This window comes from Carettochelys insculpta, chromosome 27, assembly GCF_033958435.1.
Source record: "Carettochelys insculpta isolate YL-2023 chromosome 27, ASM3395843v1, whole genome shotgun sequence".
NCBI classification, from domain to species: Eukaryota; Metazoa; Chordata; order Testudines; family Carettochelyidae; genus Carettochelys; species Carettochelys insculpta.
Genome location: NC_134163.1, coordinates 8,606,211 through 8,632,757, shown reverse-complemented (window position 1 = coordinate 8,632,757; position 26,547 = coordinate 8,606,211). Strand labels below are relative to the sequence as shown.

At 51.0% G+C, this 26,547-nt stretch overlaps 1 protein-coding gene across 2 annotated transcripts; it reads left to right on the top strand.

Annotated features, from left to right (window-relative positions):
- Positions 1–26,547, top strand: ZBTB7A (zinc finger and BTB domain containing 7A). 2 transcript variants are annotated; one of them, XM_074978311.1, is made up of 3 exons: positions 1–85; positions 19,716–20,919; positions 25,385–26,547. In XM_074978311.1, the coding sequence occupies exons 2-3, from the start codon at positions 19,730–19,732 to the stop codon at positions 25,839–25,841; spliced, it is 1,647 nt and encodes a 548-aa protein (XP_074834412.1). In that variant the 5' UTR covers positions 1–85; positions 19,716–19,729; the 3' UTR covers positions 25,842–26,547. The 2 variants fall into 2 exon arrangements, with proteins under 2 accessions (XP_074834412.1, XP_074834411.1); XM_074978310.1 differs by lacking the exon at positions 1–85 and adding an exon at positions 1,650–2,007.

The window sequence follows — 26,547 nt, the reverse complement described above, 5'->3', positions numbered from 1 at the left end:
GAGAGGGAGAGCTGGCCGGGAACTGACTCCAAACTCCAGGCAGACCCCACCTACCCCCAGCCCCGCCACCCCCAGGACCAGCAAGGTAAGACTGGGGGTGGGGGGTGGGGATCGGGCTGCCGGGGGAGGGGCGGGGGAGCGCGGCCCTTTGGGTGGGGAGGAGAGGTGCTGAATCAAGGGGACATTTCACCCCCTTCCCCCCCCCCACCCCCACAGGGAGGCTGCCTTGGAAGGCGGAAAGTCCCTGCTCCCCTTCGCTTGGGTTTTACTTTACGCCTCCCCACCCCGCAACTTTATACACCGCCGGGGGGTGTCGGAGGATTCAGAGCCGCGGAGGGGGTGGCCAAGGGAGGGGGAAGAGTGTGAGCAGCGCGCGTATGCGGGCGGGGGGCGGGTTGGGAGGGGGCTCATATTCTGCTCCCTGTTCTACCGGGGAGGGGGTGGGCGTTTAACCAGCCTGCCTGGCTGTGTGCGCTGGGCAGTTGCGAGGCTGGAACATGGTGCTGTGGTTGCAGTCAGGTGGGGGGCAGTGATCGGGTGGGGGGCCAGCTGGGGGGGGGGCGCAAATAACTTTGCGGCCATGCAGTTAATGCAGTCTCCCCCACCCCCACCCTCTATTCTCTGCTGCGTGCATACGTTGTACTTGGCTGGGCTGGTGCTTCCTGGGGGGGGGAGTTCTTTTGAGGGGGGGGGTTGCAAGAAACTGGGGGGAGAGACTCGCAAGGAGGGGTGGGGAATGGAGGCTCCTGGGAGTTGTAGTTTTCCCGCCCCCCTGGGCCTTGCAGGTGCAATGAGCCCGTGGACTACGACTCCCAGGCTGCCCCGCGTAATGCCGGGCGCCTCCGAACCAACCCTCGCCGGGAGGTGTGTTGATAGGCGGCCGGCCCAGCCAATGGCAAGAGGACCTCCGCCCCTCTCTCCCTCCCGGCTCCGCCTGGCCAATGGCGGACCGAGGGTGCTGCGAGAGTTGGGGGGCGGGATGCGGAGGCGCCGCCGAGAGGAGCTCGGCCAGCGGGGCAGCGCCCTCCCCCCGCCCCGCCACTTCCGGGCCGCTCCCTCTTCGGCGCCCCCCATGGGCAGCCCGGCCCGGGGAGAGGCGGCGTGCCCGGCCCGCGCGCCCAGGAAAGGCCGCGGCTGCGGGGCCTAGTGCAGGCCCAGGCCTGGGTGGTGTCCGCAGGGCTCAGGCCCGGCCTCCTGCCCCCACCCCCAGCTCGGGCCTCCATTGGTGGCTGGCAGCCCGGGGAGGGGTGGGGTGTGGCGCGCAGCCAGGCGCCCGCGGGGAGGAGGGGAGCGCCGGGGGAGCGGGGCTCTCCAGCCAGGCAGCCGCGGGAGGGAGCTGGGTGGGGTCCTGGCGGGGCTGGGTCCAAGGAGACAAGGTCGCCCGTAAGCGTCAGGCCGCCCCGGCGGGGAGGGGGCGGGGGAGCCGCTGGCCGCGCTCCCCTCCCTTGGCAGCCGGAGCAGAGGCGGGGAGGCAGCTCCGAGGCGGCCTCGCCCGCCCTCCCCGCCCCCCCCCCCACCCACCCCCGCCGCCTCGCGCACCCGGAAAGTGGCGGCGGGCTGCAGCCGGGAGGGCTGGGGGCGGCTTGTGGAGGGCCGGAGGGGGTGGCCCGGGGAAAGCAGCCGGCTGGCTGTGTGCGCGGGGGCTGCCCGGGAACGGCGTGGGGAGCCCCGGCCGGCCCCCTTGGAGCCCGAAGGCCCCGAGCAGGCAAGTGGAATGTGGAGCCCGAGCCAGTATTGCACAGGGGCCGCCCCGCGAGCTCAGGCGAGCAGGGCCGAGGGGCTGGCCCACCTCGGCCAGGATTTTGGGACTTGCTTGGTGCTCCTCTGCCTGTGAAACCACAGCTAATCCTTGAGTTGGGGATGGCAGGGCCGTGTGTCAAGCCCATGCTTTGGGCCCTGGGGCAGCATAAAGCGCTCTCAAAGAGGCCAGGGACTATATCTGAAGGTCACCGCACGCTTCCCAGCGTGAACCACGGCTCTTGCAGGGCTGAGCAGTTAGATTAACAGGTGGGTGACTTGTGGTGGGCATTGTTTGGAACTGGAGTTCCTACCTAGTTGCAGAATGGAAGTGCTGTTGTATGTGCCCTGCTGGTAAATGTTTATACTGAAACTGGAGAAGGTTAAATGTGAATTTATTGAATCTGTACATAGCTTACAATGACCAAGGTGCCAGACCTTGCTGCTGTTCCGGAGTTTGTGTATTAGTTATTGCTTGGTCTGATAAAATTCATGGCATTGGGGACCAATACAGGTATTTGCATCTTCTTCTTATTCCAGCTTTTTAGCAGACTTCCAAGTGGCTCCCAGGAGGAGCCACTTTTCTTAACCAGCAGCAGTCTGGACAGCGAATGGTCCTGAGTCTGACTCACTGTAATGATGCCTAGGTAGGATTTACAGATGGTTGCTGAATTACATTAACAAGATTACCCATTCCTCTGGGAACTTTTTACCATTAAATGCACTATATATATAATGCATAAAGTGTATAAATCACTTTATGGAAAAATAGCAAAGATGCGCATTGTGAAGATTTTATACTGTAAATAGCTGAAAGGTTGAAGATGGGGAGTTATGTGCAGTGCAACGGCAGAAGCTAGTTAATTCCATGGTTTTTGTTAATCTGTGTTTGAGGTGATGCAACAGAATATTTCAGCTTGCCTTGGATTGAAGGAGCAACCTGTGGTCACTTATGAAGGTTGATTTGGAGAAAGCAGCAGGCTTAAGAATTCCAGCAGTTTGCTTATGGATGATGTTTTTAATATTTTATTTTAAGCCCGTGAATGGGTTATTGGAGAGGAGCCATTCCTGTTTAATATTTGTTCTGGCTGCTGTTCAGGCTTGTTCTGGGAATAGTAGTGAAGTGGTGCAACCCGAAGGTGGACGAGGTGGTGGGATTTTTGCATCATACCTTAATTGTGCGTAGGGAGACTTTTGCAGTGCTGAAGTGCTAATAAATGGTGCATAAGGTAGATCCGTGCTTTATGCAGATTTGCCACTATTTTGTGGCCTTGTTTTATGTAGAAATGCATGCTCTTGGGTTGTGTTGCAGGGACCCAGCAATACTTAAGCTTACCCTGTAGTAAAGAAATAAAGGCATGTTTCTCAGTTGTGCTGGGCACCAAAAGATCCTGTTGACTTCAGTTAGACTTGGAGCTACTGGTAATCTTTGAATTTCAGGACCATAGTGCTTGAAAATTCCAGTACTGATCAGTGTGAATGTGAATTAGGACTATAACAGAATTTGAGAAAGAGCTAGATAAATTCATGGAGGTTAGGTCCATAAAAGGTTAGGGTAGGAATGGTGTCCCTGGCCTCTGATTGTCAGAGGCTGGAGATGGATGGCAGGAGACAAATCACTTGATCATTGTCTTCAGTCCACTCCTTCTGGAGCACCTGGCACTGGCCACTGTCAGCAGACAGGCTAGTGGGCTGGATGGACCTTTGGTCTGAGCCAGTATGGCTGTTCTTATGTTCTCATGAATTGAAGGCTGAGTTTTTTTGTTTTTTTTTTCTTTCCTAATGCCTGCTGTTTTGCAGCTCTAACTGCATTCTGTCAATCAAAGCTCTTTAACAAGGTAGAAAGTATAAAGTTAAAGCATCCTGGCTCAGATCCTTAAATATGTATGCTCCTGACTCTCACCGACTTTGACAGAAGTTAGGAGCCTAAACAGCTTTGAACATCTGGACCTTAGTATTATCTCTGAATTGTTAAATTGGCATAAATTATACCTGTTTTAGAAGCCAGTTGTGGAATTGAACATCCTAATGTGTCCTTGTCTGAAATGTGGATCTGTGACATTGCACCCCTAATCTTGAAAACCAAGCCCATGCATTTGAGAAATGCAGGTGAATCTTGATTAAAAGTGACAGCCTTGGAATGCTGTGCAGAGTCTTTTGTGACAGACAATTAGGTTTCCATTTGTTTTCTTGCTAATGAGAGCAACAAAGAGTCAGCCTCAAAGTTGGATAAGCCAGCATGTCTTTGTAACTAAAAGCCTTTTGAGCACTATATGTAAGTGAAGAAATTAGCATCGTGGATGGTGAGAAGTGTTTCTACCAAATCCCTTGGCCCTTTGATATGAAATGGGATTTTTTTTGCTGTTCAGAACTCTTTTCTAATTAGTCACATCACCAGCCAGTTAATCGTGTGTCCGCGCCTTCGGTACCTGAACTCAGAGCATCCTGTGAATCCTGGAACAGCTCCAGTAAGGTGTCAGAATAGGAGTAAATGAGGTCACACAGGCACTGGGGTTCTGTTGAAATACCCTAGATGATTGAAGAGAAGCAAAACATACTCCTAGGCAGCAGCTTCTTCATATACTGTACATACGATTGTATTCCCCAGTGCTGAAAACCCAAATATTGCAGCTGGATTCTGTAGAAAGGACGGGATAACTTTCTATTAATGATGTTGTTAGTTGTCAAAGTGCCAGTCAGTTCTTGTGCAGCAGGGAGTAAGACAATCCCCCAAAACCATCCTCAAAACCTAGTGCGTGATGTTATTTTTCTCTTTCCTGTAAAGCGTTAGGTTTTGGCCACTGGGAGAGAGGACCATTAGTGGGTTCTGCTCTAATGTGATAGGGAGCAGAACATTGTATTAAAGGGACTGCTCTTGTGTGGCTTTCGATAGGAGACAAGACTAGAGGAGTGGGTTCTCATAGGGATAGCTGCGTTAGTCTGTAACTTCAAAAACAGCAAGCAGTCCTATGACGCCCTAGAGACTCACACACTTATTAGGTCATGAGCTTTTGTGTTTAAAACCCACTTCATCAGATGGATTGCTCGCCATGTGATGAAGTGGGTTTTACCCATGAAAACTCATGACCTGAGAGGAGTTATGCGATCTGCTCTTATGAAGGAGTGGGAAATGGGATCCTGGTGAGCTCCAGGATGGTTACAGGTGGCAGATGGGACTAAAGGAACCATCGCTCTGTCCTAGGATGATAGATCCTCATTCCCCAATGGCACTATGTCCCAGAGTTTGCTGTGAGTGTTTGGCACTTTAATTGTGTCTTTTTTTTTTACTTTACGTTCTTACTGTACTTTAAAGCCCATCAGAGTCCTGGTCTGAAATTCCACAGAATTATACCTTAGTTTCTGGAACGGTACGTAGCACTCCTTTTTTGGCAGGTCATGTATGTGGGGCAGTGCCAGACAATGTATTTTAAAACCATCTATTGTTCTGATTACGCTCTGTTTCACATACCCTGCTATTCCCCACTGGTAAAACTGGAAACCAGGAAGTAGACAGTTCTCCCCACCCCTTTCCTGTTTCTGAATGCATATCCAGTACAGAGCAGTACAAGTGAGTGGAGCTTGGGCTTGTAGCTACAGGTAGCAGCTGTTCTTTCCTTACCCTAAGTTTCCTGCCCCAACAGGTAGATGGGACAGGAGGTGCAGTTTAGCATTCCCTCCCTTTGTAGCTGTACAGTCAAGTATTATGCTGGAGGGTAAAAAAGTTAATGGCACGACAGAGTTCCCAGGAGTTTATTTGCTGTCATGCTTACTCTCGGGATTCGTTTTTATACTTCAAATAATGAGCAATAAGCCAAAAACTACCTGTTCACAAACCAGGCATTACATAAGTGCCAGTGCTGCCTTATGCGTGGTGTTCTGTCCGTAAACCTAAAGCTGAGTCTTTTTATTTTTTCCTTCCTGATGTGGGAAAGATCATTAGCCTCTGAGGTGCCATTTGAGGCCATCAGAATAACACGAGGCCTTCAAACTTGAAAGTCAGAGGGAGCAGGAAAGGCAACGTCATGCGTATTTGAGGGAGGGTTTTGGTCAGGGTGGAGGGGAGTGGACTGAAAAGGGAAGCTGTGAAATGGTTGCAGTTTTGAAGGTGATTGCTTGGGCCTTGCAACAAGAGGGCAATGGGAAGCTAGGCTGCAAAGTGTATGCAAAGCTAGCCTTAATACATCTGTTTACACGACCGCACAGCAAATGTGCCTATGATCACATGGGACTTGTCCCCTTCTGCCCAGTTCTATAGGTTGACCTAGACTGATGCTCTGGCACATGCTTAGATTGCATAAAGTGAATCCTGCTTGAGTAAGGAATGCAAGGTTTGGCGTCAGATACCTGGTGTCCACTGATGCCGTCTTCCAAGCAGGTAGAATAGAAATATGGCCGTACCCTCATCTCCTCTCCCTCCGTCGTGTACCAGCATTCCTCCATGGCCTTCTGCCTCGTGTGATCAGAGAGTTCTTCCTTTGTACTGCACTGGGGAGTGGGTTAGCACTGGAGATGTTTTGTCTTTTTTAGTGGCAATTCTTTACGCTGGTTCTTAGACTTGAGTTGGTGATGTGGCTATGTTTTGCCCTTTGAAATTGTGTTGGTTTTTGCGCGTGTGTGGAGTTTGGTCTGTCTTCAGGTCTGACAAAGCTATTTTTCCTCTTCCTAAATGCACAACACTTCCACCCTGCCATTAGAAATAAAAGCCCTCACTTAGTTCCTAATTCAGTCTGGGCATTCTCCCACCTCACACCCTCCCCTCTTGCAAAAATAGTGAATGCTGAGGTTTCCTGGGGCACTTAAGTGCCCAGGGACCCTAAGAGTTGGACATTTCAGAAAGTAAAGCTGTCTTTGAAAATCCCGTCCTCGGTGTGATTTGTAGTGATGCGTGCTGGTCACTTGAAATATTTCCCATTTTAAAAATAAGCAAGGTTCTTAAAAATCACCACACTGTTTCTTTGTGGCACTACCAGAATGACTTAGGGAGAAGTGAAAGTCCATTGAACCAAGAAAGCAATGTTAATAAATTTGCTCCTGGCCTTGATTCTGCAGTAGAAACAGAAGACGTTCCATTACACTCAAGTGTATGGGGGGGAGAAAGTCATTGTTGTGTGCCTGTTTGAGTGATGTGGCAGTATGACAGTGTACGAGCAAACATGGACACACACGGGTCTTGACTGTGTTGCTACACTTGATACACTTAAGATGCATTCCTGCAAGATTAAATATGGTCCCTGATGACACAGGAGAAAATTGGCAAGGAGATCTGGGTGGAGTAACCAGTTAAGACAAACCTTGCAACACGAGGCGTTTTAATTTGCCCTGGTATTGAGCGTCAGTAGTGAAAATGGCCATCTGTTGACTTAGCGTAGAGTTGTCTCTTGTGCTGCCCTTCTTGAGGTTGTCTGGTAGACTGGCCTGTATTTAGCAGCATGAAGGACCTCGGCTGATTGGTTAAAAAAAGGCTTTTCTTGTATTAATATGTGATATGCCATACTGGGTGAGACCATTGGTCTCCAGTCACTGTCCTGCTTCTGATTTTAACCAATATCTGATGCCTCAACAGAAAACGGACTGCCCAAATCCACTGTGCAAGAAATGTAACGCAACACATGTGAGTTCTTCCTGACCCCTGCAAAGTAATCAGCCTGTGCCATAAAGCACGAGGATTTTATTACCCTATGTTAGTTTGCGTGGTCACAGATGCTGACCATAATACCTAGCCCTTTAATAATTCAGCTATAATGTCTCTCTCTTTCCTATGGCAAAATAGTCTAACCATGTAGGCCTTGTCCTGAGATACCCTGAGCACCAGCAGCTCCTCTTAAAGAGCTCAGAATATCTCATATGAGGCTCTGCAAAGAGCAATATTGCACTTTTTTTCTAAATTTACGTGTTTTCATTGTCAGGTGTGTCCCCTTGGTCCTTGCCTTGTGGTACAGCCAGAAAAAGGGATGGATCAGCTTTCAGTTTACCTTCCAAAAGCTTAATTCTCTCAGTGATCCCTTCTGTTGTTCGTTATTTGCAGTATGGTAGTACCTAGAAGCCTTCAGGGCTGGGTGCTGTGCAAACATGCAGTGAGACAGTCCCTGCCCCCAAAGAACTCGGTCTAAATAGAGGAGGCAGATAGAGGGAGGGCAACAGAAGCACAAGGAAGTGAAGTGACTTGCCTAAGGTCACATAAGAGTCAGTGGCAGAGATGGGAATAGTTCTCAAATCTCCTGACTCCTGGTCCAGAGCCTCTACCAGTTAGATTGTGCTTCTGATTTTTCTTGTCTCTGAACAAAACCCTAGTGGTCTTTGTACCTTCCAATCAGGTGCTCAATCCAGTCTGGTTAGCTTAACAAAGAATGTAATAGGCTGACATGATCATAGTCTGTAAGTACCAACATGGGGAGCAAATATTTAATAACGAGCTCTTCCATCTAGCGGAGAAAGGCCTAACATGAAGAGAAATTCAGACTAGAAATAAGATGTGCATGTGTATGTGAGAATTAACCCCTGGAATGGTTTACCAAGGATCGTGGTGCATTCTCCATCACTGCCAATTTTTAAATTAAGATTGGGTGTCTTTCTACAAGTACGGTCTAGACCAGTGGTTCTCAAGCTTTTTGGCCTGCAGCCCACCTGGCTCAATGCAAACCTTTCCACAAATTACCAGCCAACCACCCATGCTAAGAATGTATTTGTTTATCTCTAAATACCTTAAATACTAAATTATTCATGTTAGTCTATTGGAGCATAAAAACATAGATACACAGCTGTAATGTACAGGGATGTGTGCGTGGCAGGAGGGCTCCCCGGGTGAAGGAGGATCCTGAGCCTGCAGCCCACCTATAAGAAGGTCGTGGACCATGCTTTGAGAACCATTGCTCTAAGCCAGGGGTTGACAGCCTTTGGCTTCTGGCCTGTCAGGGCAAGCCACTGGTGGGTTTTGTTTACCTTGGTCATCCGCAAGTACAGCTATTCCCAGCTGCCAGTGGCTGTGGCTTGCTTTTCCCAGCCAATGGGAGCTGCGGGAAGTGATGGCCAACCCCACACTGCTGCTTTTTTTTATTCCTTTCCTATGCAGGAGGTGAGACTAGATGTTAACAGTGGTTCCAATGGCATTAAAATCTCTGCCTACCTTGCTTGTCTTTTCCACCCCTCACTGAAGAAATTGCCCCCTTTTGGAGAGGCTTTTTTCTGTTGGGTCATCATGAGAAAAGCTTGTGTATTTTAACAGTGCCAGAAACTGAAGGACAAGACATGAGACTCTTTCCTGGTGGGCTGCAGCGTCCCTAATGATTGCCTGTAGTACAATGAGGAATCCCAGCCCTTCAGTGTGTTAAATTTAAATAGAACCATTGATACCAGAAGTCAGTTCAATTTGGGTAGCAATTATCTCCCTGCTTCATCATAGCTTTGTGCAGGAGAAGGTCTGGCTCTGGATTGCTGTTTAGTCAGAGAGGAGGAGAAGGAGGTAGGCATTCTTTCTTGCATAAGAGTCAGTGATTTGGGGGAGGGGTTGGCCCTTCTGCTTTGTACTTAGTAGAGGCTTTGACCTGATTATCTCAGAGAGCTTTCCAGGAAATGGTGTCAGAACAGTTCCGAGGTAGCTGAACGGTGGTCTCTGTCACTTGGCCTTGTGTTGTAGAGCTGTAAAAGTGTGATGTAGATATTGGGGCTTGGGCTGGAGCCTAGGCTCTGGGACATCTGCACCCAAACATCTATACCACAATTTTACAGCTTTGCAAGCCTGAGTCATCTGGTGTGAGCCTGCTGCGGGGATTCAAATGCCCTGTGTGGCAAAGCTATGACTAGGAAGTCCGGACTCCCAGGTCTCTGCTTTAACCACTCCACTGCCCTGCCTTTTTAGCACAAATGACTGGTCAGCCTGTCTGTGAGCAGGGTGATAAATGATACCCATTCAGCTGAATCTTTGCGAAGTCAGCCTTCAGCTGCCCTTATCTTTGACACAGCAACAAAAGGAGGAAAGTGTGACTGCTAAAATAGTTGTAAACAGACTGGGTTGTAAATTTCAAATCAGTATCTTGGGATGCCTTCTGTCAGCTCTTCGTAACTTACGTGGCTGATGGGGTGCTGCCAACTCACCTCCTAATGCCACATGTTTGTTTCCAGGAGTTTCACTACACTGGGTGAAGCTCAGTGTTTGCTTAATGTGAGGGAGTCTTTTAGGCGTGTTTTTTCCTGGAGTTCAGAAGGGGGCAAGAGCTGTCTGCCTCTTTAGCTTAAGATCTAAACCAAAATAATTTGGTTTCCAAAACAGACCATGGAGTGAGTGTGTCGATTTTTAGAGACAAGTGTCCCTGACCGATTTAGATGCTCTGCCAAATATCTCAGCCTGATGCTAGCTTCTCTGAAGGCACACAGGATGCAGCTGTTTCGGATCTAGGAAATCGTTGATGGTTTAAGGAGGCTTTTCTTTGATGCGTTGACTCTCTAAAGCTGCCCCTCTTTTAGTCAGTGCTTGGATAAGAGAGCTCTGAGAAAAACCTCATTTGTCACTTGGCATCACTTCTGCAAGGTACTGCCCTGTTGGAGGTGGTGTATTTTTTTCATGTGACGTGAAGCCAACGTTCTTTATTGCTTGTGGTCAAGCTTCCCATGACACATGTTGGAAGAGCAATGGGTATTAATTCCAGTGTCTGTCAAACTTTGGATCGAATAATTATCATACAGTCGTCTTACCTACAGCCACCAGAAGAACTCAGTGGGAGACTTTTTCCTTTTTGTAAACTGTTGTGTGCTGTGTATATTACCCACTGCTGAAATGCACCCACCTCTGGAGCAGGATGAGTGGCTCCTACATGCTGAGTTTATAGGTCTTGTCTTACCCAAAGTACTTTACAAGCCCTAAATACAACTGGGGAGCAAGCAAAACTCTTTGTAATTACAGGCTGGAGAATTAGCCTTAGAAAAACTCAAATTTTTAATAATTTTTTACCCTGATATAAAAAGTAGAGCCATAAAATGAGGATCAGGTGTCTCTCACACTTAGCTGCTGCTTCTACTCTGATGTGCTTTTCTGTGCAGCAGTAAGAAGTGAATCTCTGGCAGGTCAAACCTGGGGCTGCAATGGGAATGGGAGCAGTGATGGGCTTGGCCCTAGGATGAGGGAAGTCCCCCTAATGATTTGACTGAAGTTGGTCTGGTTTCGCCATAACCTAGACAGACTAGTACCTTCACCAGTACCACCCCCGTTTCAGTTGCAGTTCATAGTTACCAAATCTGGGCTTTCTGATCCGAGGGCCACAGTCGCATAGATCCAAACATGGCTGTGGTTTGTAAGGTGGGTTCAGTATGAGTAATACGGTATTTTGCTGATAGTCTCAAGTCTATCAGGTTGGATGCCTGAAAGTCATTACCGTCTGACATCTGTTCAGCAGCCGGCTTGACATCCGCCTGGTGTGATCTGTTTTGATTCCTAGTGGAGAAACGTTTGCATCACAAAAGCCATTGGCACACTTGGTACCAACTAGGTCCCCTTATTAATGGCTTCAGCAGACCATCATGGCTCTCCTTTCCTAGAGGAGGTTCCCCCAGACCAGAGCTGGGGGGAGGGACACTTTGGGGTACCCACGATAAAATGGGAGGTAACAATCAGGTGAATGTGGCATGGGGTGGGGGTTCTGTTCTTGGCTCACTGGCCTCGTCTGTTACCCCAGCTGTGAAGTGAAAATGACGCACACCTCCATTAAAATCAGTAGATGTAAAATTTCTCACTGCCAAGGATGCACCATTTATCTGTTAAATACAGAGTATTTCATCCTCCTACACTGTCAATCCAATACTTTTCACCAGCTCTGAATTGCCTTTTTAATATTCTAAACCAGTGTTCCCCACAGTGTGGTACGTGTACCACTGGAGGTACATGAAAGGATTTCAGGGGGTACGTGGCAGAAAATAAATTACTAAAAACAGGAGAGAGGCACTTGGGATGGCACTGGGCGAGGGGTTTGGAAGACACTGTTCGAACTGTGTCATTTGTTTCAGCTGACATGCAGGACATTCATCTCCAGAACATGGTTTTTTGCTATGCCAAGCTACATAATTCAGATACTTTGTTGGCACTAAATTACCAACAGCACATTCCTTTTAGGAACTGGTTGAACTTTAATAAAGTCATGGATCATGGCAGTGGTGCAAGGTGGGGGTGGCAGCTTTTAAGTGGCTGAGCACTCTATTTGAGGAATTCTTCATTTCCTCCCAACTGTCTTCTTCCCACCATTGCTAAGCCTAGTACAGCAGAGAGTCAGAGTTTGAGAAGAGTCTGAGGCAAGGGAACCTGCTCAGTCTAGCCCTGTATTGCTGCAGAAACGGCTCATGGGCCAAATGGAGTGAGAGGTGCATTTCTCTCGAGAGATCTGGGCCTGCAGATGTGGGGTGCGAAGGGGGACCTAGGATGACTGAATTGAACAAAGACTTCCATTATGCGACCCCTGTTTGGGGTGAGTGGAGGAGATGCTCATTTTTCCAGCTGGTGGTGAGTGAGGGATGCAATGATGTTTGACCCTCAGGCAGCAAACCCCTGACTTCTTTTAATAACGTTATTTTAACAATCCGCAGCACTCCTGGTGATGGGGACTGATAATATAATGTGAGCAGTGGGACATAAGCGGTGGTCTTGAACAGGTTGTGAGCTCAGGGGTCAAAGGGCAAGCACCAAGCTCCTCCATGCAGTTATTCTCATGAAGCCTTGCTCTCGAAAACCAAATAGCAACGGTGGCTGAAACTGCCCCCAACCTCTCATCAGCAACCAACATTGCATAATGTTGTTCTTAAACAGCTGGTGCGTAGCCAGAGCTGGTGCCATTTGAGCAGTGAGGACAGAGCTCTGCACTTTATAAATAAGTGCTTTGGGATCTCCAGAGGGCTGGGGGCTTTGCAAACATCCTGTATTTTCACTGGCTAAGCAACTGCCTGTGAGTGCCACCCCTTTAGAATATGGGTCAGAGCCTTCAGCTAACCTGGTTCTCCTTTCATCCAGTTGAACTTTAAATAACTGCAGGGCAAGAGGAGGAAAACATTAAGCTCTTCCCTCGGGTAAACCTGGTCACGAAATAGCGTGATGTTAACAGTTTCAACTTTGACCCTGAGGTGACATGGGAATGTTCCCTGGATTTGCAACCTCACATTTCAGAATTCCTGACAACTGCTGCTTCTGGCAGCATTCATTTTGGGGTTAGTTTTAGGGGAAAAAAATAAAATTTTTGATTTGTCACTTTTCTGCCTTTTAGTTTGGTTTGTTTCGTTTCTGTTGAAAAGTAATGTCTCTAAGCACTGAAAAGAGTGGTGAAGGGAACTATGTTTTTGAAAATCCTCTTAATGGAAGAGGGCAGCGTCGAATTAAAATCACTTTTCTGTGTGAAAATACTGTGCTTGTTGGTACAAGCACCCTCAGGACCTGACTGGTGCCAGATGAGAGAATTTGCCGGACCACGGGAGGTCAGCGTTGTCGAGCAGCATTATCAGCACTTTCCTGCTTACTGGGTTCTGAGAAGACATTTAGGGGTAAATTACAGCTAAATAACAGCCCAGAACACTGAGTCAGGACTGGTGGCTGTATACAAATTTTATGGGACCACTGGGTAACTCAGCCGCACCCATGGTAAGTGGTTGTCTGGCTAACAAAATTCATGCCAGATTACAGCAGTGAGAGCTCTGCGTTAGAGAGGCTCAACCTGTAATAGCTGAGAGTATTGAAATAGGAAGAGATTGGAGTAGTGTGAACTGAGAGTATCTTTCTTCCACTCTGTATATTTCATACCACTTTGGCCGCATGTACACTAGCCCTTCCTCTCAGAAGGGGCATGGTAATGGGTAAGTTGGGAAGATGCTAATGAAGTGCTGCCATGAATTAGCATCTTCCCAGCTCACTCGTTACCATGCCCCGTCCGAAAGGAAGGGGCTAGTGTAGAGGTAGCCTTTATGTATTGTCACTTTCATTGTCTGTCCACCAGAGTCCAGCCCTGTCTACATGAAGGATACTTTTGCTGGGATAGCTACACTGGTATAAACCTTTAGGTTGTATCTACACTTGCATTCCTCTTTCGAAAGAGGTATGCCAATGAGGGAAATTGAAAATGCAAGTGAGGTGCAGATTTGCATATCTGGCACCTCATTTGCATATTATTTCAAAGGTGCTTCCTTCAAAAGAAGAGAACCAATGTGGACGCTGCTCTTTCAAATAGGGGGTTTACTTTTGAAAGACCAGTGTCTACACTGGTTTTCTTCTCTTGAAATAGGAATAGGCAAATAAGGTGCCAGATATGCAAATCTGCACCTCATTAGCATTTTCCATTTTCTTCATTGACACACCTGTTTCGAAAGAGGAATGCAAGTGTAGACATAGCCACAGTGTGGATGCAGCTAGGCTGCTATGAAATGCTTATACCAGTATAAATCTGGTTTTGATTAAAGAGCATTAACTTCCTGGGTATAACAGCAGCGATACCTATATAGCTGTGTCTACCTGATGAAGGCTTTGATTAGCACCACTGTGTTGGTTTAAGTAACAAACAGAAAAAGCCTCAGACCCCTCTAACAGTTGTTTATGTAGAATATTTCAGTGTAGACCAGGCCTTGGTTGGGTGGCTCTTCTGAGGGAAGGGTCGTACCTGAGCCTTCTTTCCAAATTGGTTAGTTGACACTGTCCCTTGCTACAGATCGTGCAGGTGGATATAGTTTTGGAACCTGTGGAATGCAGCTGCCTCTGGGATGAGATGTAGCGTCTTTGTAACCACACATAGGAATCCAATCTAAGACAGCAAGTGTAGAACACGTTGAGTGGAGGAAAAAAACTGCGTTTGACTAGTTTTCGGTAAGTTCCTTCCCTGGGGCCCATTCAGGCCTTAATTTAGCAGTTGTGGTGTTGGCCTATGCACATGGGTTCGTTAGGTGCCAAACTGAGAGCCAGCAACCTCATTTCATACAAGCCACTGGGGAGTCATTGCACCCTGTTGCCTTTCAGTTGCTACTGACGTGGGGTGCTTTGGAACGGGCAAAGGTGCAGGTCTCCCTATCTCATTACTAGTCCTCTGCATGCTTTAATGGCCTTGCCATTCAGAGTCCCTGAAAAGGGAGCTGTGTGTGTCTGATGTCTGCGGGCTGTTCCGAAGAACCTAGCAAGGGGCATGCAAGGCAGTTTTCCGCCCATGGCTGCTGTGACACAGAAGCTGTTTGCTCCGGGTAACTGTGGACGCTCACTGGTGTTTGGGGAAGATGGGCTGGAAAGTGTAAAATTTTGCAAACCCCGTTACGGTCTCCGCGGCTGTAAACTTAAACCACACAAAAGGCATTTTGTCCAGATGGACGAAGCTGTGAAGGGTACCACTTTCCATGCCAAGACGCACAAATCTCATGACCCAGCTGCCATGCCTACACTGTGCTCTCGATTGTCCTGGCTCCCGACGGGTGGGGTTAACCCTTGCCTGGGCAAGGGCGTGATGCTGGCCAGCTGGTCAAGTGATTATCACGCAAAGCTTCTACATGCTTTACGCAGCTGAAGTTCTCATTAAAAGGGGGTGGGACAGGGGCTTAATAAAAACTTCCTCTACCATCTTCTGTGGGAAGTTTCTCAGTTTTGTTTTTAGGACCAAACCAAAACCCATTTGCTCCAGGGGATACCAGTCTGCCTTCCACTTTTGGCACTTCTTTTTTCAGACACAGAATTCTGCCCAGAGTCACCCGCTTGTGAGCCCCTGCAAGCTCCTGGGGCTGCCCAGTTGTAAATTAGGCCAGTTCTGTCTGTTTAGGTGCTTGGATGCCTGACCATTGCTCATGGACATCTGCTTGTACGGTACCTTGGGAGGAAAGGAAGGGAAGGGATTATTTACCCCCATTTTATAGATGGTGGGGTGGAGAAGTGAGGCGCAGCGCGATGAGTGACTTGCTCAGGGTCACCCAGGGAATCCATAGTGGAGCCAAGAATTGAGCTGACCCTTCCTGAGTCCTTGTACTGTACCTTCGCCACTCAACCGTCTTTCCTCCCATATTGCCGAACATCTCAAACACAAGCAGTCCCGTAGCACCTGAAAGATGAACCCATTTATTAATACATGAGCTGCTATCATGTGGGTAAGTGGGTCTGACCTAACAAAATTGTTAGACTTTAAGGTGCCACAGGACTGCTTGGTTTTTTTTTTTTGTGACGCTACAGGCTAACTCGGCTACTCCTCTGAGAGGATCTCAAAAACCCATGAGCCCGGAATCTAGGTCAAATTTTGTGCTTAGTTTTAACCACATTTCAGCCGTTGGTGCTGGCGTCAGTTCCTTCCAGGCCAGGAACATTTCAGACCCTGTAAAGCACCTTCCTTTTATGTGCCATGAGGCACCATGGCCCAGCTGATCCTTGTTATTGGCTGCCATTTAACAGATGTGCTGAATGGCCACGTCCAGCAGCTCCCATGAAGTTGATGGAAAGACTCTACGTTACTCCCAGAGTTGCATTGAGCCCAGCCCAGGGATTTTAAAGCCGATTCCTGCCTTGTTAAAATCAATTGGGATTTAGCGGGGGCCATGCTCGAACGCCAGAATCTCCACCAGGAACCAGTTTTCTCTCATGCTTGATCTTACGACCACAGGCCTGGGTCTGAGCCGTACGAATGTGCAAAAAGGTAGCGGGATTTTTTTTATGGGGAACGTGCAGGAAAATCCCCTCCTCCTCTTGGGCTGAGATCTTGCATGGAAAGTTTCAACCTGAAAGCGCTGCTGGGTGGCTTATGAGCAAGTGAGAAGTGGGCGTGCGTGCATCTGTAGTGAAAGCAGTTTTCCAGCCTTCGCTGTTGAGCCCTGTTGCTGTGGCTATAACACCCCACTATCAGTTGCTTTCCTGGTGTCGTTAGGTCTGTGCCTCACTCTTCCACCCATTCATTGGCTCACGTGCCTCGGTTCTCGCATCTCTAGAAGGTATTCTCTTCTTTCCCCAGGTTGTAGGACACTTGGAGAACTATACATGAAAGATGCTACTGGCAAAAATATGATGATTACTTGTAGCGTTACAGCACCTTGAGACCCCACGTGAGATGGGATCTCTAATACCAGGCATTGCACTTACTTAATGTGAGTCAGCTGAATCCCAGTGTGCCCTGTAAGCTGAATGCTTGTGTAACAGCTCAGGGGAGAGTCCAGTGCCACCCAGCTGGTTAGCAGCGTGCCCACAGCTAGGTTTGTGGCTTTTTTTGTTTTTTTTTTCGTTATGTGCCCTACCACAAAAATGCATGCTGCACCAGGATGGAAAAGGTGAGAAGGGACGCCTTGCGCCAAAGAGCTTACAGTCTTAACAGGCAAGACAGACAAAGGGCGGGAGAAAGGGGTAGGAATCATTCCCATTTTACAGATGGGGAAACTGAGGTGCTGGGAGATGAAGTGACTTGCTCAAGGTTGCCTGGGGACTGTGTGGCAGAAGTTGGAATAAAACACAGATCTGTTTCCAGACTCGTGCTTTAACCACCTGCCCAAACCACTGCCGGCAGCTCGATTGAGAAAACAGAAAGGGTGTGAGTGCTCACAAGTGGCGTGCCTGGCTTTTAGCCCTTGCCGAGAATGCATTTTGCACTAAGCAGAGCTGCTCTCTCTAGCTAGCCTGTGACGGCTCATTGATAATGTCAGAAATCGGCCTTTTGCTTGGAGAGCAATGTGCCACAGGTGACTGGCGGCCTCTGTATAGAGCCGAATGTGCTGTCGGCGCTCACTGAACGTTACACAGCAGCTTGGTTGCTCTTCCAACTCGTTGCAGTGCAGCTGATGAAGGGGGAGAGGGGATGGGCTGGCACAGGTACAGCCTGAGGTTTTATAGGGGTCTGTGTGAGATAAGGGGTGGGGTTCCCCACCATCTCCCTCCCACCACCCAGCTGCTGGAAAGGCTGCTGTGGTGTCTAGCTGATGTGCCAGGAGCACAGCCAGTGTGTGGAGGGGTGGCAGGGAAAGTGGCCCCCCAGACCCCTTGCTTTGACTCATAGGTTAGTGCTGGAAGGGACCTCAGGAGGTCATCGAGTCCAGCCCCCTGCCCAAAGGAGGATCAGCCCCAACTAAATCATCCCAGCCAGGGCTTTGTCCAGCCGGGACTTAAAAACCTCTAGGGATGGAGATTCCACCACCTCTCTAGGCAACGCATTCCAGTGCTTCACCCCCCTCCTGGGGAAATCAAAGTGGTGCTCTGGGTGAGGTATGAACCCACAACCTCCCACATCAGTTCACAGTTCTGCTCTGTAAGTACTAAGCATTAACCCGTTGCACCAACAGAGACCTGGTTGAGCATGTTCGTAAAGAGCTTATGCATGATGACTGCAGGCCCAGAGCGGAGGTTCTTTAACATGAGAAGCCCTGGTCTTATCTGCTGTACCAGGCTGGTTTTCGGTGCATGTGAGCGGTGAAGGGACAATGAAGTGGGGTCCATGGGGACTAGGTCTGACGTTCCGTGGCAAGTCAGCTAATGAAGTGGGGGTCAATGCTCCAATGGACAAAGTGTTCATTGGCCCCCTGGGGTGGGGTGGATGGGCTAGTGAGTAGCGCGGCAGGCTGGGGACGTGGGAGGTTTGAGTTTAGCTTCTGGTACTGCCACCGGCTTCCTGCTCGACCTTGGGCAACTCCATTAATCAATGGATTAAATTGTATTCTGCACATGGACGGAAAAGGCGAGAAGGAACATTCATCAGCTCCTTCCCCAAAGAGCGTACAGTCTTAACAGACAAGACAGGCAAAGGGCAGGAGAATGGAATTATTCCTATCCCTGTTTTACAAATGGGGAAACTGAGGTGCTGGGAGATGAAGTGACTTGCTCAAGGTTGCCCGGGGACTCTGTGGCAGCAGTTAGAATTAAACACAGATCTGATTCCAGCCCAAACCTCTGCCAGCAGCTCACTGGAGGAAACAGGGTGTGAATGCTCGCAAGAGGCGTGCTTGGCTTTTAGCCTTTGCCGAGAATGCCTCAGTTCTTCACCTGTTGGCGGGGCAGATGCCTGCGTTGCTTCCTAGTGGGCGGAGAGGGTAAATCCAGCCTTGCTCTCGAGGCGTTCCCAGGGGTCCCCAGGTGAAGCAGTGAAACACCCTATGGGTGAGATGATTTACAGAGGCAAGAGGGATTCAGCCTCCATGACCCATGCAGTCTGCGACCTCTCTGCTCGGCTTGCCAGCTGCTGTGGTGGCTCTTGCAGGAGCTGGGCTAGGTCACCAGGCTTGTTCCTGACAGGTTATGGAGCGCCGGCCCCTGTGGGTCTGTTGCGTTGCCATTATTCTTCCCCATCTCCCAGGAGATGCCACATGGTGCTGGTAGATGGCACAGGAGAGGGAGCCGGGCAGGCGCATGAGGACACCAAGATCTGCTCATGTCTGGTACCCTTGCTAGGGAATGGCTGAACTCACAATTCCACGAGCGTGTAAACCCGGCTGCCTGTCCTTGGGTCGCTGACCTTGGCTCCCCCTCTTGCGGTGGGGCCTTGGCAGCAGCTCAGGAAAGCCTTGTTGTTTCCCTGTTCACACGGGCCAGCACTCTTGCATGCTGTGTACATGTGTGCCCTTCCCACGGGGCGGGACGTGTCGTTGCGTGTGTGCGTGCACGCTTGAGCCGGCATCGTGCCATAGACTTGCTACAGCTACCTCCCTCCATCCCTCCCTCCCCAGCAAGTCATTTGCGGATCGTGCCATGAATTTGGCTCTTTCTTTTTTCGAACTGCTGCTCGGGCCGAGGGTGGCTGAGCTGGGGATCTCTCTGGAGGAGAGGGCAGGGTGGGAGGATGGCTGCACAGCCTGCAGGAGAACAAAGAAGTCTGTGACAGTAAATCCGTTCAGTGCAAAGAGGACTTGTGTGGGTGCCCAGGGGGCCGGGGCGGGTGCACAGGGTGTCCGATGCACAGAGTGCCTCGTGAAGGCCAGAGGACAATAAATAAGTCCCGTGTTAGGAGATCTTTTATACAGTTCATGTGTCTTTTTAGCAATAAAGGGCTCTGTTACTGATTGTGCTTTTTCTTGTCTCTCCCCAGCCTTGGTGTTGAAAATGGCTGGTGGCGTGGATGGCCCAATCGGGATCCCGTTCCCTGATCATAGCAGTGACATCCTGAGCAGCCTGAATGAACAAAGGAACAACGGGCTGCTGTGTGATGTGGTCATCTTGGTGGACGGTCAGGAGTTCCCCACCCACCGCTCTGTCCTGGCAGCCTGCAGCCAGTACTTCAAAAAGCTCTTCACCTCAGGGTTAGTGGTGGACCAGCAAAACGTATATGAGATAGACTTTGTGAGCGCAGACGCCCTGTCGGCTCTGCTGGAGTTCGCGTACACGGCGACCCTTACCGTCAGCACTTCGAACGTCAACGAGATCCTCAACGCTGCCAAACTGCTGGAGATCCAGGCGGTAACGGATGTTTGCACAGATCTCTTGGACAGGAAGATTCTGGCCAAAAATGACCAGATGGATTTAGTAGATCAAATTGATCAAAGGAACCATCTCAGAGCAAAAGAGTACCTGGAATTCTTCCAGAGCAACCCCATCAATGGCCACCAAGGCAACTTTCCGTGGACCAACCAAGACTTGCGAGACCTTCAGAGACTGAACTTCCAAGGCCAAGAGGAAGAGGAGGAGCCAGATTGTAATGGCATGGACTTCTACTCACAAGCCCCCACAAATGAAAGACCAAAGGTGAATGATGGTGACCCCGACAGCAATCATGCCATGTGGCTGGACAGAGAGGAAGAGGAGGCTGCGGGACCCTTATTCCCACCTTCCCAGAATGGACATTACAGTGGACACGGCCTGGCGGCTCAAGGAGAAGAGGAGGCAGCTCCGGGAAGTCACCTGGACCAGCAGGAAGCCAGCAACTCCCCTAGTTTCCTTCCTGGGGGAGCGGAGCCCGAGGATGCTGAGGCGAGAGAGGTGGATGGCCTGGCTGCCAGTGCCCTGCTGCAGCAGATGATCAGTTCAGTGGGAAGGCAGCAGCTGGGTGAGGAGGACCAGAAGGACGACGACGGGGTGATGGATTATTACTTGAAGTACTTCAGCAGCACTCACGAGAGCGATGTGTATCCGTCCTGGTCCCAGAAGGTAGAGAAGAAGATCAGGGCGAAAGCATTCCAGAAGTGCCCCATCTGTGACAAGGTGATCCAAGGGGCCGGCAAACTGCCCCGTCACATCCGCACCCACACGGGTGAGAAACCCTACGAGTGCAACATCTGCAAAGTCCGGTTCACCAGGTGAGGGGCAGCCAGGGCCGGGGAGGGGCACTGCGAAGCTGGCTCGCTGCTGTGGGCGTGGGCGTGGGCTGGGCTCGGCTTTACACAATTCCCTGTGCTTGTTGTTGTTCCCTTTTTGATGGGCCAGCGATGAGTGGTCTTTGGTTGCCTGCTTTGAGACACCCTGACTTAGGAAGTGCTGAGCTAGCCACCCCCTGGAGGTGGGGGCCTTCTTATGGGCCACATTTGTCCCAGATCTTCATAGCCATTGATGGAAATCTTGGCCGTGCCTGGAGCTTGCAGAAGGGAGGCACTGGGGGGCTGGTGTCTGAGGGAGTTTGGCCTCCCTTGTAGTTCCCTGTCCCATATTACGTCAGGGTCGGGTGAGTGGATTTCTTTCGCCGGTGGGCCAGTCACTGTAGATGTCCCTTTAGAAAAGGCACCATCTGAAGATTGAGCTATCCGGAGCCGGTAGAGTTGTGTGAGGTAACTGGAGGCAGAATTTGGCCTGTCCTCTGCAAACTCCCTTGAGAGGACCTGCTGCGCAGCTGTCTGGTGACACTGGATCTGAGGGACAGGGACTGGGATTGTCTGTCCCCCTTTACTCCCGTCCTGGCCATTGAAAAAAAAACAAACAACCCCCTCCCCACACACACACTTTTCATGGCTCCCGAGGGGCCATGGCTCTTTGGGCCCCCTTGCTGATCAGGACCCGTCTGCGCTTCCCGCTGCCAGGGGAGTGGCAAAGAAAGGGGATATTGTCCGAGTGCTTCTGGTTTGCTGTCACTCACGTGTGGCAAAGAGGCCTCCTTTCTTCAGCCTTCACGGCTGATTGCTGCGTGAGGTCTGGGGGGCTCCGCCCAGCTCTCGCCGCACTGTGTCAAGAGCTTGTGTGGGCTGGCTGACAGAGAAGCCAAACAGTTTAGCCCGCTGAGCCTGCTTGCGTAACTAGCCCGGACTCGGGAGCACCTGGCCAGGTTCCTGTCCAGGGGCGATTTCTCTTCCCCCCCCCCACCCCCCGGGGAGCATGCTGGAGGGGGAGGAGCTAGCCAGGTAAATGCCCAACTACTGGGCCTGATTCTGATCTGCCCCCTGCTGGTGCAAATCAGAAATGCCTGCATAATGCAGAGCAGGCATCTCGCGGGCGAGAGCAGTGGACTGGCGCGGTGAGGAGATCCATTGCAGCCGGCTCTCCGCTTGCCTACGGCGCAATCCAGAGCACCCATGGCCCTCACTGAGGTAGGTGCTGAGCCCCTGGCAGGAGTGGGTCTGAGTCCCACTGAAAGCAAAGGGGGCTGCAGCCCTTGGAGCACGGTCTCGCTGGGTCAGTTTCACTTTCTCCTGCTCCTCCCCTGCACCTGCCTTGCCACCGGGCTGCCCCTTCCGAAGCAGCACAGAGAGGAGGCTCAGCGCCCTGCCTGGCAAGGCTGCAGGGGTATTCCCGGGTGCGAGGGCAAGGGCAAGGGCAAGCTCCGTAGCCAATGCCTGGGGCATGCACGGGCTTGGTGGGGAAGCTGTACCGCTCCTGCGACCTGCGTGGCTGGCAGCAGCGTGGAGTGGGCCGGGCGTTGGCCCTGCGTGGCAGGCGAGAGAGGACGCCTGCTCCTGCCGAGATTCCGCCAGAAGGTGTCGGGATTGAAAGCGGCCGGTCTGTGGTGCGCGCAGGTGTGTGTCTGTGGTACCTGCACCCACAGGCAGGTGCTCCCACCCGGGGCAGGTTGGCTGGCTTCTCAGAAGGGCTGTTGAGATGCAGGAGGGTGTGTCTGTCTCCTGTCTGTGTCCTTGTTGGAACACGAGTGGCCCCTGGCCTGGGAGCAGACCCTCCCCGCCTGGTAGCTGCAAAGCGTGTGAGGTGGGAGAGAGGTGGGTGCCAGCCTTGCTGCGGGGGGAATCTGGAGAAAGGCAGTGCCCCCTCAGCACTTTCTGCTCTCTCCTGCCTGCTGGGCAGCTGCGTGGCTGTGTCGCTCGCTCTCTCACTAGACTTCAGCCCCCGATCTACCACTTGCTCCACTCGGGCTGACGGGAGGGGCTGTTTTTTCTTTAATGCAGTGAATTGGATGGAAACCCTGCCCGAGCCCAGCCTGAACTGATAAACAAGGCTGTTTCATAATTCGCGAAGGCCGAGTTTCCAGCTGAAATCCAGGTTTTTCCATACACAGCCATGGCTGCACAGAAACCCCCAGATTAGGATGTCTCCAGTTTGAGCTGTTTCCCGCCCCCACAGAAGGGATGCCCTTGTGTCACACCTGTCCCACAAGGACCTGCTGTCATTCCCCTTGTGTGTGATTGCCTCCGAAGTGCAAAGTCAAGCAAACACCAGCATTGTGGGACATTTTTTGAATTCCAGACAGAAGTCCTGACTTTGTCCCGCTCCCCTCCTGCTCGGCTTTGACTTGTGCCTGTCGGCCTTCGTCAGATGCCTCCGTGCTCGGCATGAGGCCTCGGGGCTCCCGTCGGCTGCTGGCGGGGAGAACTCGTGTGTCTCCGTAGTTATGGTCCTTTTCCTGTGGAGGTGGTGAGGGGCGGCTGGATTCTGCTGCCTTGCCGCTGACCTCTTGAGTGACTGACGCCACCCCCCAGGGCAGCAGCAGGGGTTTCCCATGAATCTCTCTGGGTGCTGAGTCACCATGTGCTTTCCTGTGCACCCTTCCTACAACTTCCCCCGCACCCCACCCCGCCCTTAATTAAAGAGCCACTGGCAGGTTGAAGCTCATCTGTTAAACATAAATAGCCCCTTTTGGGGCTAACTGTGGTACTTAATGAATAGCCCATTCTATGAAAGCTGCACACAGCTCAGGGATCCAGTATTTCTGGGCCCTCTGTGTGCCCAGAGTGAGAGATGGTCTTTAAATGGCCTATGAGGCGGAGGGAGAGTTTGAAGTGACTGCTCTCGGAAGCAGAGCCAGGGCCACAATCCAGATCCCCTGAGCGCCAGCCCAGTGCCCTGCTGCGTGCCTCTCTGAGAGTATGGCTAGACTAATAAAACAGGCGCCTTGAACTGGTCTAGCTTGCTCATCCCCCTTTATTCGGGTTTTTCCCTGTTGACTCTCAGCTTGGAGAATTGCACAGGGCTAGTCAGGCTTAGGTTAGTTTCTGGGCAGTTTTGCTTTCTGGGTTCGCTGCACCGGCCCCAGGGGGAGAAACATATCTGACTATATAAAAATTCTATTAATCTTTGGCTTTTAGTAACATCATGTATTTTTCAAACCATGATTACATTGTAGGCTTAAACTATTGGAAAATGTTCCTTTAACCGGAGCCAGTGGAGTGACCGCTTAACCCATTGCTAACCTACAGGATGGCCTTTTCCAAACCTGGCTGGATGTCTTCCCCCTTTGGGGTCCCTTCAAAGGCCAGCTCTTGAGTCACTCCAAGCACCCCAGCCCTTTGAAAAATGTTCAGCAAACCTCAGTGGCTGGGCTGGCTCCTTGTTGTGTACAGCACTGTTTTCACCAGCATGTGTTCTGTGTTTCTTACCAGCACCGTGGCAGTGCCCTAGGCATGAGATAAGGCCCTGCTGTGCGAGGTGCCATACCCCACAGCACACAAAGCCTGTGCTTGCCCCAAAGTGCTGCCGGTATAAGCAGGCCGCTCCAGTGAGTTGTGTGTCGGTTAGTGCTGGTGAAGGGCTGACAGACACACTCATGCTAGCCAGGAGAATGGAGGGAGGGGGCCGTTTCTCAAAGCACAAGCCAGACCCTAAGTAATGGGGGTTGGGAGAACATTTCCCAGGGGCAGGTAGCTGTCTGTTTGCACCACCCTTTAAAGCTGATGGTGTTGACCACAGGAGGTGATGGGCTATTGGGTGGTGCTCCAAAGCGGGGGGTGTAACTCTCGATTCTTCTACCCCCGGCCCCAGATGCAGAACAGAGAATCTCGCTCTCCGCGGCCTTGCTGAGGGAACTGGCACCACCCGGCGCATATGAGGCTGACTGTGGGGGGCAGTTTGGTGATGTGGGAGCTCAGCTTCTAGGAGCCGCACCACGAACCACCAGCCCGCCTCACGCAGGCCACCAGGCAGTGGTGCCCTCAGCTTGGGAACTGCTCCTCAGCCTGTTCTCATGACTGAGCCAGCTAGTTCCTCCTCGTCCTCGGTTGGCCCATGGGTGGGGTGGCAGGGTCGCTGCATGGCCGGGTGGAGGTGAAAAGCTCCCCTGGATCGCCACGTGGCTGGGGCGGGAGAGTGGCCATCTGGTGGGGCGGAAGTGAAGGCTGCTCCGAGGGGGCACCCCAGTCATTGTGTGCCTGGATCTGGGAGGGTTACTCTGTGGTGGGGTTGAAGGCTTCCCCACCCGGTCACCTGACAGCTGGGGGGTGGGGGTTGCTGTGTGCTGGGGAGAAGCTTTGTCCCCCAGTCCCCATCCGCCGAAAGCTCCACTCACCCCATCCGCCATGGCAGTGAAATGCTGCCTCACACCCTGCACCGAGGTGCAGGATTTCCTGGCCACCCCTGTCCCTGACTCCCTGTCTCCTCTCTCTCGCGCAGGCAGGACAAGCTGAAAGTTCACATGAGGAAGCACACGGGTGAGAAGCCGTACCTGTGCCAGCAATGCGGGGCTGCTTTTGCTCACAACTACGACTTGAAGAACCACATGCGTGTTCACACTGGGTTGCGGCCTTACCAGTGCGACAGCTGTTTCAAGACTTTCGTCCGATCTGACCACTTGCACAGGCACCTTAAAAAAGATGGTTGCAACGGCATCCCATCCAGAAGGGGGCGCAAGCCCCGGGTCAGAGATGTGAGCGGCCTGCCGAACCCCGCAGGGAACCCCGAAGAGGGAAGCTTCGAAGCTGGCGGCGAGAGAAGAGAATCGCAGGAGGAGGACATCGTGCAGAAAAATGGCCCAGGGGAGCACTTTGAAGATAGTTCTAACAATGAAGCATCAGGAGGATTGAATGTAGCGGGGGGGTCGTCAGAGGGGAACACACAAGGACTCTCCTAAACCAAAAAAAAAAAGTGTCACAAAATCTAGTTAGTACTTTCCTCCGATTCCTCTTTAAAATATTTCTCTCCCTTTTTAAAAGATATATATATATATATAAATATGTTTCCAATCTTCCCACTGTAATCAGTCCAATGGAGACACGGCTAACAGCTGAGGAAGGCAAGATGCGTAGGAAGGATGAGTTCGGCAGGGTTGAAAGGTTGATCTGTATCATGGAAAGAAGCTTCCATGCAAATCCAAAGCTTTATTTTTGTGTCCAGGCACACTTTGAAAAAAAACAGCAGCGAGGCAGCGATTTTAAAAAAAAAAGAAAACCAGGAAAATTCAGAGAGGTGAATAGGTTCTTCCTGGACAGTGGCTGCATTTCTTGCCTACGTCTGACTGGATGGAAAGGGTTGAATGTGGCTTTCTCTCCTCCCTGGGAAGGTTAAAGCTCCTGGCGGCCTTTTGTCGAGCGGGGATTTGGGCCTGTCCTAGGGAGCTCGCATCCTTTCTGCCCTGGTGCTGAGCAAGGCACGCTTAGGCTTGGTGAAGTCACCTGGAAACCAGCCCCAGTGCGAAATTCTTAGGTGGGAAAAACTGATGCTATTTTACAGATTTGTTTTTTAAAGACTGTTTGCTTACGCCATGCTGGTGGGCAGACGGCTGTTCAGGGCTGCTCTGGGCATCAGGTTTGAAATGCCTTGACGCCAGAGGAAACCGA